The sequence below is a fragment of the Melospiza georgiana genome, chromosome 4 (assembly GCF_028018845.1).
Source record: "Melospiza georgiana isolate bMelGeo1 chromosome 4, bMelGeo1.pri, whole genome shotgun sequence".
Classification (NCBI taxonomy): Eukaryota; Metazoa; Chordata; class Aves; order Passeriformes; family Passerellidae; genus Melospiza; species Melospiza georgiana.
Genome location: NC_080433.1, coordinates 74,686,857 through 74,699,184, shown reverse-complemented (window position 1 = coordinate 74,699,184; position 12,328 = coordinate 74,686,857). Strand labels below are relative to the sequence as shown.

Below are 12,328 nucleotides of genomic sequence, written 5' to 3'. Positions count from 1 at the left end.
TGAGTACATAGAGAAATGGGAATCCGGCTCGTATCTGGTCTTTGAAAGATTCACAGGAAATTGATTTAATTAAACCTCAACTACTGGTGCAAATGTTTCCCTTTCTTCCCAAAGGGAAATAAAGTATTATATTATTCTTGTTGACATAATGCAGCAAAGCTTAACCAAGATTCTTGATCTTCATCCCACAAAGCTTTACAAACTAGCAAGACTAAAAATCATTAGTGAAATATGCATTTATCACAAATTGCTGCGGTTTTACCTACATGTACTATCAAAGATTCCCACTTGTAACACCTCATTCACAGGGAAATTCATTAATATGCTAATTACCTGACTAGCAACCAGTGATGACTGACAATTTTACTTTAGCACTACATGAAGAAGACATGACAATTTTCTGCTGGGGTTCAGACAGAGAAGACACTGTGCTGTATTTGGTATATATCTCATTTAGGGAAAAGACTCACATTTGCAGAGGACCTCTAAGAACAGTCTAGCCATCTGCACCCAGAAATATATATTTTTTAATTAGCCACTCTAAAAACAACCATGTTGGGTGAAGGGAAGGGGGAGGGAGGCTTGTCAAAATGATCTATTTGTCCCTCACCACCTTTCAATGCTCTTATGCAAGTCTAATTTTCTTCCTAGCCACCTCACCTCTCTGGCCTCCTTTTGTTTCATGTCCCATTTCCCATTCTCTTCTAACTTCTGAACTTTTGTTAGTTCGCTTTTAAGGAGAAAGGGGAAAAAAGCTCAACTCTTTCCTATTCATTTTTTCCTGGATGGAGAGTAAGCAGAGACATGAATATGGCACCCTCATAATGATTTAACTAGGGCTTAATGAAATTTTCATCACAACCTGCTGTTCAATTTAATGGCCTTTGAAAGACAATAGAACAATGGCTAGAGGGAAGAAAAGATTTTTTGTTGCACGCATTTGCAAAGCCCAACATTCAGTTGCTCCCCCTCCTCTCCCTCCCAATCTCTTCACAAAGCTGTAGATCTTTTGTTTGTACTGTATATTTTCATTTTAGCAGAGCTGAGATAATGCACAAGCTCTGTAGCCATTCTCATGTCTATCTGTGGCCTTTGCCTAATGGAGTCTGTGCAGCTTGCACAGCCTCATACTCAGCAGAGTATTTATGCACTGCCCAGAGCTCCTTGTTCTCTCCTCTCGCAGATAAAAGCCTGCTCTCCTTCCCACCCATTCCCCCTGCAATCTTCCATCCAAAGGCACAAGGTATGCTGTGGCACTGACCATTACCTCAACCTAAATGCAAAAACAATGTTGTAAGTAATATTAAAAAAATGCTCAAAGAATTTGTTTCCCAGCAGACCCTTACTGCATGCTCCACTCAAGAAAAGCCTAATTTACAATCCTGCCATGCTCCTGGATGTGCCAGCGTGTTTGTGTCCCTACTTCCATACCAGTATGCAGGAAATTGTCCTGAAATCTTCCTGTAGGTGCTGTGAGTTCATGCTTCAGCACTGAGGGGGGCCCTGAGAGCCCTGCCATTGCACATATGGGGCAGATTGCTGTAACAGGACAGGTGAGTGTAAATGAGAACAGAGTCTCCTCACTGTGCCCTAGGCAACAAGGCTCAGGAGGCTCCCACAGCTGGCTCTCAGTGCCCCAAAAAGGAGCTGTACATACACATGGAGGTACCTACAGAGAGCACAACGAGAGCCTCATCTTCCACTCAGGACCTGGACTCTGCCCCAAACAGGCAAAAAATAAAAATCCTCATCTCTGGTCTTAGTCCCAGACCACAAGTCCCACAGAGTCCCACAGCACACAAGTCCTATGACCACCAGCTGGAGAGAGGGTCTCAAAGAGACCCTTAAAAGACCCATTCCCCAGAAAGGACACTGCATGATGTTGTTGGCCACACATAATGCAGAGAACACCAGCATTCCCAGCCTGTACAGCACCTGCACTACACACGAACACACCACGATGTGTCCCACACCAAAGCTTTCACTAACTCCCAGTTTACCTTCTCACCTTTCAAACAATGACCTGCACACTAGATAATTTCAGAAAACCACTGACACTGATGATGATTAATACATCTTCTAGTGCTAGACATGGGGAGAGGGGAGTAGTGGTGTAAAAGCCTCCAGGTGATTAAAATTGGCTTACTGCAGGCATACAGAGGAGCTTGCCACTGTAACAAAAGGACCACTAGACTCTCTTTTTGGGCAAAGCTAAAAACGTTAGCTATGATGGGACACCGATAAAATTTACCTCTAATGCAGAAAAGAACTGTAAGATCTTTAATTCCGCTGGCACGGAAAAGCAAGCAGCGCAGAAACACGGCACGATTAAAAAAGTACACGCGATCCAAAGGATCTGGAGGAAAGAAAAGAACACAGGCAGTCTTGGCCAGCTTCCCAGGCCTTACCTTCTGGCTCGTTTTTGATGAGCTCCTCCATTTTCCTCTGCTTGAGGGTGTCCACGACGTCGGCCAGGCTGCCCTTGCGGCGCTCGGGGGTGCCCAGCGCCGCGCCGGACAGCGACTCCCCGCCCGGGCGCCCGCCTTCTTCTGCCTTCAGCGGTGAGGTAGATGAGTTGTGCGGGGCAAACGAAGACATCACTTTATTGCCATCAACTTCCTGAGAGGGGAGAAAAACAAAAAAACAACAAGATGAAACGTTCCTTGCTTTTCTCTTGAAGAAATGGTGGGGGGAAAAAAAAATAAATCGGCGGAAAGAAAGGAAGAACGGTCCTTTGTTCTTGGAGTTCATTGCTATTTGTTCTTCTGTTGAAACCTTTAAAAAAGGCAAGCAATGTTTCAAAAACAGCCAGAACAAAGCCTATCCATAAAGCATAAACCAAGATTACAGGCTGGAGTGAACAAAGATCAGCTTGCAAGAGAGAAACATAAAATACAGTTTCTCCCTAATTGAGAAGAAGTGTTGTTCTCATAGGTTTCCTAATAACAAAGGTATTGATTACCTGTAATTGTTTGTTCTTTTACAGCTCTCTTTCTAAAAAACCTTCAATTTTTACAAGGACCATTAATTTCCTGACTTTATAAAGTACTTAATGCCTTGATTGGCTAGTTGTTTTAGGAAATAAAATAGCAACTGAACATTAAATGTCCTTCACCATATGCCATATTTTTACTCACAGTTCAAGCAGTTCTCCCATCTATAAAGGATGAAGCAACTGCTTTCTGTTTCCTAATTCTACTCTCTTCTGTCTTAAACCTTCATTTCTGGTAGAAACAGTATTTCTCACAAAGGTGGTCCTAATGACTTTCCCTGGCAGCACAATGGCAAAACTCAGTGACTTCCCGGAACGTGCACACAGCCCTCCTCACGTGAGAGTCCACACAGCTCTTCTCATTAATTTTAATGGAAAGCAAAACTGGCTCCAGCATCTTCAAACCTGCCTTCATTAACGCAGGAGCCTTCTCCTCCACATCTCCTCCAGCTTAAAGCAACCTTCTCTGCACAATTCCTCCTGCTTTCATGTCTGTTGTACCTCTCCCTTCTGTACACAGCTCCCAAACCCATTTTTCCCTCTGCTGATGTGTGCCATCTGTACCTGAAAAACTCAGGTCAACATCTCCAAACAAAGACAGCAGCAGAGTAATACTCTGCATAAAATACAATGCTGTAAAACATGAGTAGCTTTTATTTTGATGTCATTTCCCAGGGGTTTTTTTCACTACCTTATTTTGTACTCTAGCTGTTAAATTAATATTGCTTTTTAAATAAACCACTGTATGATCATGTTATAAGAGTTACAGACTTGGTTGAAAAAGTCTTAATTTTTTAATTGTTTTCATTCTTGCACTTCAATTCAGAGGGTATGGAGGTGTTACATGTCTGTAAATACACACACACACTCTGTTTAATGATTTTTGTTATAATTTTATATTTTTTGAGTAATTATGATGTCTGCGCTAATAAACCACAATATTTCAGAAAAAAACCCCACTTTTATAAAAGAATATAAATTGCTACAAATTATTTTAATGAAATCTGAGTAAAGCTACATGGAAAACATGCAACAAAGAAAATAGATTTGTTTTCACAGGCTACTTTGTTGTGGCAAAAAGATTACCTATGGTTAAGAAAACTTTTAATGCAAACAGTTTGGAGCAGCTTGAACGTGTTATAGTAGTGAATAAATTCCCTAAGAGAATCGGATTTAACTGAGATTACAATCTGGGCCATCATATGCCCCAAAAACCAAACCCAGTGATGTTAATGAGAGACTTTCTACTGACGTCAATGAGCTTTTGACCAAGCCCTAAAAAATTTTCCAACTCAAATCAACATAAATGCTCCTTTTTTTTCCCCCTTCCAACTCCCTCCGTCTTTATTCTGCACTTGAAAAATTCCTACTTGCTAACACTGGACTTCAAAACTTAGTTGAAACCAAATTCAGTTTTTTTCACCTATAGACTTGAGTACACTTATTTTTTAACACCAATCTAAACAAGCAAAACTGTTAACTTCAGCATCATTTCAGACTTTAGCCAAAATTCAAAACCATTATCATCAAGTGGCAATTGTTTTTCCTACACACGAGATGCTAAAAGAGGAAATATCTTGAAAGCTGCTTTCTTATTCACACTTTGAGACAGATAAGCCAAATATCATCATCCTTAGTTACAGTTCTTAAATCTACCTATGCCACCAGTCATGCGTGTAGAACAGTGTGTTTCTTCATTTTACCAGGAACAAATTTCTTGTTTTAATCCAAAGCAGGGCCCAAAGACTTTCACTCCTGTTTGTGTGTGTCGCACATTGTTTATTACAAATACTTTGTGTATTTTACAAATACACAAAGTATTTGTAAAAGCTGCCTAAACCTCAGGAATCACCACTGCAGTTTCCATGCACGTTTGAGGTACAAATATGCAAGTGGGGCTTTGTATCTGCAAGTATATTGTCATATCAAACCAGATTGTTATAAGAGAAGAAGCACAAGAACACAAGGATTGAACGATTATGTAAAGTAATAGAAGATGGTTTTCAGAAGCACAAACTGCTTGGCCTTCAAATGAAGCTCACAAGTATTTTTAAAACTCTGCCTTGCTTTCTGGGAAAAGGAATTGTGAGGGGGACAATGCAGTAGTCTGTGAACAAAGCACCACGAAGGACTCTGAATACTCAATTCCTAGTTCTTTCAAGTGCACTGTGGAACCATAGAAAATAAAAACTTTTTTCCCCCTGCATTTCAGTTTCCTACCTGTAGAACAGGCACAAGTAATCTCTCATATGATAAAGGTCTTGGAATGATAAATTCATTAATAACAGAGATACTCTCCTATTACAATGTTGGTTAAAAGCATTTATAATACCACAGTTAGAAAGACTTCATAGCTGGCTAGGAAAAGAAAGGGAAGTGTTCTACAAGATTTTTTTAACAGGTAAATTAGATACTGAAATATACAATCAAGAAACCATCCCCTGCAAAAAGTTTCTTTGGCGCTCTTGGTGAGGTGTGCACGTATGCAGTGTTTGCATATCACATACATGGCTATTTATACACTTATGGGATTTAAGCCTCAATCAAAACACATATACAGTAGGGGAACAGCTGCAACCACATCTCAGTGGGCTAAACGACAGTACACCAGTGAATTATTCATTCAGAAAGATCTGCGGCAATCACACCCCCAGCGCGTGATGCGCAATCCGAGAGGAATCCTCTGCTCTGCGCCGTGGAGGAGAGCTCAGCCCAGCTCCTGCTGCTCAGGACACTTCAGCAGGAGTCCTGCAGCACACAGCTCCAGAGCCTGCTGCCCCACAAGCATCCTCTCATTCTGCCATTCGCAACAACAACATGAAACGTACATCAGTTACCTCGCTTTCACTCCATGTCCCTCTCCTTTATTTTGTTCTCTCCTATGTCATTACTTGGAGACGTGAAAAAGCTCTCAGTGGGTCTGAATTTCTACTACTAGCATGTAAAAATAAAGGACACTTCCACCACATAAAACCTGCTCGTGTCAATGGCTGCATAAAGCCAAAAAAACTGAGTAAAGAAAATCCTCTGATTTTGCATTATATGAGGCAAAGATGGTAAATGGAAGGGTAAACAAAAATTGAAGATTGTTCTTGCTCTGTGAATATTGTGTGTCTGTTTTGTTTCTTTTAAACGTTAACAAATACTGTATCAAGTTTAACTGTCAAGTTAAACAGAAGTTTAACTGTCCCCCTGAAAACACTCAGAGAAATGCTCAATGGCAAGAAAGACACGTCAGCAACAGTTTAAAATCAATCCCCTGAGAAGAAGTTCCCTCCCAACAAGAGAGATTTAGCAGGTTGTTTTTTTAAAAGGACAAATTGACATGACTTTCCCCAGTTCCACTGAGAGAACAGCAACAGCGCTGCAAAGCGGAATTAAGAAACATCAATATCTAATGGTGACATTGTACAATTAAATCCATAGAGCCACACACAGGACCCATCTCAGAGCCAGCAGAGCAGAGGACAAACACCATTCCTGGAGAAGAGCCTCTCCCAGCTGCAGAACCATCTCACCTGCTCGAGTTTGATTACACTGCAGCCTCTGGCACTGCTGATCCCGGTGGCAGCTCTGTGCAGGAGCAGCTGCAGGTGCGCGGGGCTCTGTGCTCACCCGCACTGCCAATTCTCTGCTGACGGAGCTGGCCCGCAGCTCCTGAGCTGGGATGGTACTCACCAGACCCCTGAGGCTGCTGCTCCTCAATCCCTGCAGACAGGCAGAGCACAGACGCTGCTGGGGCCAACGCTGCAGCCCCTTCTCTCCTCCCAGCACACAGGGAGCAGCCCACGGCCCGCGCCTTCTGCTCCAAGCCAGAATCCACAGCAACTTGCAAGAAAGGGCCTGGATATTGCCAAACAGCTTTCCACCTATGGAGGAAATACCTCTTCCAAGGTTTAATGATAAAACAGGCTTCTGCCCTTTCAGGATGAGGTCAATAATCTTCCTTTGTTAATCTTGGGCAAGCTTTACTTAATCTAGCCCCCTTGTCACCTTTGTGATTGACAGGAAAAGTCATGTCACTGGACAATGGACTTGTCCTCACCGAGCAATATCTTTTTTAAAGATTACACAATGTTACCCTTGCTCTCATAAAAAGTGCAAACATTGTGCTGTTAAAAGAAATTCTTCATTCCAGCTGTATCTCTCAAATTGTCTCCCTCTGTTTCCAGGGTCCAAGGGAGGCATATTTCAGTTCTGCAGAGGAACATTTAAAGGCTTAATGAAAAGAAACAGGTTGTACTCAGTGAGATCTCCAAAATATCTCTTAGTGCTCTAAATAGGTCTCATCTTCTCCTTCCTCATCTAGAGATGCACATTATTTCTGTCTGCAATTAAACTCAGACACTCTGCTTCTGTGACATTAAAATTTTGTCCCAAACCAACCAAGAATCGAAGCAGAAGAAAACTGAGAACTAAGTCTGAAACTGTTAATTACCACCATATGGTATGCATGAAGTCTGCATCTGCAGGGAAAAAAAAAAACATATATCATGAGAATCAAGCTGCTGGTTTTGCAGCCAAAAACACCTGGAATAAAATACTTGTGCCTTTAAAACAAGCACAGATATTGTCTGATTTTAAGAAGCCTGTGATCCTAAAAGCAACCAAAAAGGTTCTTTTTTTCAAAGCTGGAATTTTGCCCATGCTTCACTCTTTGAGAATGTGTAAAGAAGACCAAAGGCAGGGTTTTTTTCTCTGCTTTCCACATTAGACATGTAGGCCTATCTATTTTATAGTCTCCATAGTGACCAGGAAGCTGATAACAGTATGACATAAGAGATAATCAGAAAACAGAATACTTCACTCTTCTGAAGACAAATGATTCTCCAGCCATTCAGTACCGTTTCCTATTTTTCAAAATTTACTTTCCCCAACAATATTTTAGGAAATGAGTATCTATGTGTAAGATTCAACAGCACAGCTACTTCAAGTGAAAATCTGGAAGCTGTAGAAATACTTCCATTGCCCACAGGAGACCCACCAGCAATTACAAGAAAACTCAACCTGACATTTCCAGTATTTGTTAATGTTTAAAAGAAACAAAACAGACACACAATCTTCACAAAGCAAATGTTCAGTTTTTGCTTAACCTCTCATTTACAATCTTTGCCTCATATAATGTAAATAACTTACTTCAAGAGCTTGAGTGCCATTGTCTTTCAATGGGAATTATATTTTTAAATCACTTAAGTGGAGAACTGTCCCATTCTAGATGCTGTGTCACAGGGGCTGCAGAGCAGCGATCACCACACTCCCTGGCTTATGGGGGCTGTATTTATATATATTTATGTATATATATCAACCTGGCACCTTCAGGAAGGTGAAACAAACCCATAATCCATCAGGCTTCCCAGGGGACACTGTGCCCTTCACATGTAGGAATTTCCTTCCTTCCATCTTTATTTAAATAGTCTTTGGTCTGTAAGTCTCCCACATGCAGTAAAGTCGCTCATCAGTGGTGCACAGGAATGACCCCAAGGAGATGGAAAAGGAAACAGGGGAGGACACCATAAGCAACCAGGAGACCACAGAAGGTCATAGAATGGAAAAACAGGTGGAAGAGGATAAATACACTGTTAGGAAGTGAGAAGTGACACACAACCCAAAGAGGGATAAAAGGGTTAAGGAAATCATATAAATATCCAAAGGTTATGGGTCTGCAGTCAGATCCATGAAAAGCAACCACTGTCCTTATTCTGATTATTTCTTACCCTAGCACTGTGGTTTTAATGATGTCAAGGAAATCAAACACAACAGAGAGTGAGGAAGGAAGGGAATGGATCAGAAGAGTCAGCTGAAGAGGCAATAGTGGCAGAGAACTTTTACCTGGATTAGGTGAACTAAACACAGTGAGCAGAGATGCACTTTTTGTTTTCTTTTTACTGTAACCATGCTACTACCATCTAGAGAAACACATTCAAGTCAAATACAGATTTAGCTGTACTGACACAACGTATTTGGAACTCCATGATCCATATCTTGGAGGTACCACCAAGACTTATACAACCCTGATGCCATCTTGTGCTCCCTCTAAAATGTTAAAATTTCACTCTGCAATGGATTATTACTTATTTTTAGCAATCATTACTAGCTCTTGTCCTTCAGTCTGTATTTATCTGACATGAAGCGCTGCATCTAATTAACAACCTCTTCTTGATGAAGCAGAAGATACACTGGCAGAGGGCTCAGTGGGAAGACTAACAGGTATTTCCAGTGCCTGGTGCCCATGAAGAACCTGGCTGAAAATGGTTCAAAGCCCAAAAAGACAACCATAGGGACTGCTACATCAGACACTTTGCTTTCTTTTACCTTTTTCCTCCATATGTAAACTGAGATATTAATGAACAGCTCCTGCAGCTTGAGGCATTTTATATAATTGATATAAAAAGCCCAGAGATCACTGGCTAAAAGCCCCACAGCGGTTGTGTTTTCATTTTTATGGATGCCATAAATACTCAGCCCTTATATTACACTTGCATTACTCCGTGGGGCACCACAGCCCAATCACCTGGAACCGGAAATTGGGAATTCTCTCATATATCAAGTGCCACCCCACAATATCTGACAGCAACACTGAAATGCACCTTGATTTTCTCCAAACACCACAATGCTCAGACTGCTGCCACAACTGCACGAGCAAGAGAAAATCTCAAACGTTTACAGGGTTTAGAGATGAGCTGCAAGAAACTGTTTGGTCACATTGACACAAAAGGAATAACTTATAATCCGTTTTTGCACTGATTTCTAACTTTATCCTCTGAGATTTAGAGAGCATAGGAACAGATTTTTCAGGGATTTAAGTATCTACAGATAGAAGGAGGTGCCTAGTGGGATTTCTGGAAATGCACAATAATATGTATATTCAGTTAATTCTCACTGACTTCATTTTAAGTGTCTGAAAATAAAGAGGTGGAACGGGTGACTCCGAGTGCCTCTTCACCAGACCAGACCATTACCAGCCTATCTCCAGCACAGTGCACAATCTGATAACTGATGCCTTAAAACAAACATTTCTCCCCTGGCTGTTCTGCATTCCAGCCCATCCCCAAACATACAGCACGAGTTCAGTATTTCTTACTGCTTATCCCATCATTTCTACCTGATTTATTAACAATCAAAGAATTATACACAAACTGTGGATCTGTTTGTAGTAAAAATATATGAGAAAATCTTGTGAGTGAAATTTTAGAACTTTTTTATATTGAATGCCAAGCATGGGTTTTTTAAATTATTTTCTTCTGTGGTCTATACTTTGGTTTTATTTTTAGCCCACCTCTTCAGCCCATTTCTAGCAATGAAGTGCTCCCCACATATAAAAGTAATTTGCAAATCTTTAGATATTAAGTATAGTAAAATTGTAAGAAATACCTTGGAATGAGTGAATGTGGTTAGTGACATGATTCCTGACACCCTTACTCAGACCAGATCTCTCCAACTGCCTCTTTCTCTGGCTAAAGTCATTTCAAGAAAATAACGCAACACAGGATTACATCTATTTGCTCTCAAAACACTTAACAAACAAAACTGGCATTCTGAGAACTCCTAATATGTTAGCAATAACCTGCAAAAACAAAGAACATGTTGTACTACAAGAGCCTTGTTATCTTCGTGCTAGTAATCTTCATGCTTAAAAATAATAAATAAAGCTCTGCAAAAGCACTTTTAAGACTTTTATGAGCTCTTCCCTGAGGGACTAAAGATCGCCCGTAAGACCTTGCTAAACAAAAAATAAGACTGCTTATCAAAACAGCTTGGTAGAGGCTTCAGCATACATTAAATCCTTCTAATAGTTTGGAAATCATGCAGTATAAAACGATTATCTTTGTAAAAATACAAGCTTACTAACCAGATACAACAACTCTGGCTTGCGAGTGTAATAAAACCTATGTTGAGTGTCAAAGCCAGTTTGATCACCAGCTTTGTTACTGTGAAACAAACCCATTGTCTGTGCTAATTCCTTGGAAGGAGGGGAGAGGACTATCTGCACAGAACTCGGGATGAAAGGAACGCCATGGGCCAGCAGTGGCTCCTGGACTGCTCCCAGCGTTCACACTTCAGCTCCCTGCAGATGGAAAGGGATGGCACATTACTTCATCTGCTCCCTGCTAGCCCGCAGAAACTTGTACCAGGCAGATGATTTCACTCCATCCCTTGGGCTGAAAGCAAAGAAAAGCCACACATGAAATAGTTATGATGCCTCAGGTTTAGCTTTTATATTTTCCACATTCTGTGCTGCTTTAGTGTGTGGGTCTGAACTTTGTATTAGGGGATGGTGAGCACAGAGCAGGGAGACAAAACAATTCCTGCTCCAGCTGGGCACCAAGGACAAATGACCCAAATCTCAGCCCAGGAGCACAAACAAACAACAGAATGAAGAACAAAATCCAAGAAGGATGGGACTTCATAACCTAAAGCTGCAATGGGACAATGAACTGCAAGGTGCAAATGGAGCAGAACTGATCCCAGGGACAGAGCCCATGCCCGGCCGTGCATTTTGGGGCCATTTTGGTTCATCTTGGGTGCAGCCCTGGCTGGGCTCTGGTGCTGCCCAAGGTGCATCCATGGAGGAGATCCCTTTAATAAATCCCTGCTTTATTTTTTAGCTCTGTCTGGTCTCTGCTCCAGGTCAGCCTTCTCAAGGCATCAATTCTGTGAAAGGTGTGTGCCTAAATCCACTACATTTCTTAAATAATCACGTTCTGCTTCATACACATTGTGTATTTTTCATGAGCCTTCTCAATTCACATCTGTTTATCTACTTTTACTTTGTATTTTCTTTGTATGTTCTTCTGCGTTTTTAGATTATAACAAGACTTACAAGATGATAACCATCAAAACAGTCTTTGCCTCCACAGAGATTAGCATCACACTATTTCTCCTTCTGAAAGCAATCTTCTGGAAGTTTTCATTTTCAAGAAGGGCCAGGAAACATAACTTTATTAAAATGGAATAGCAACTTGAGAAATACCCTCATTGTATCCACTGGAGTTTACTACAGCATAAGAACAGGAATTTAAAAAAAGAAACTTTTTTTGTTCAGAACGTTAATCTCATTTATTTTTGCAATGAATATCATCCAGCCCAAAGGACTGAGGGATCTGCTTTTACCTGATTTCTTTATTCTGCTACCTGCTTTTCACAGACTTCCATTACTTTGTATACAACTAACTCTCTTACATTTTTTCAGTAATGTTACACGACTTGGCCAAGCAGTAACTGGTTTAATCTTCTTTAACAGTTATTAACAAACTTGCTTTCCCTCCAAAATTCATTTCACCTATTCTGCTCTTTTATAATTTGATTTTCTTCCTACCTACAACCATTACACAATTT

General features: G+C 40.9%; 1 protein-coding gene across 18 annotated transcripts in view; it reads right to left on the bottom strand.

Moving 5' to 3' along the window:
- Positions 1 to 12,328, bottom strand: part of SOX5 (SRY-box transcription factor 5) — a 597,965-nt gene that overhangs the window by 205,095 nt on the left and 380,542 nt on the right. For 17 of the 18 annotated variants that reach the window (XM_058022190.1, XM_058022194.1, XM_058022195.1 and 14 more), the window contains one exon: positions 2,409 to 2,619. In XM_058022190.1, the coding sequence (XP_057878173.1) occupies positions 2,409 to 2,619 (211 nt within the window). Of the gene's footprint in view, positions 1 to 2,251; positions 2,312 to 2,408; positions 2,620 to 12,328 lie in introns of those variants that run through there. The other variant, XM_058022204.1, reaches the window with a different exon arrangement.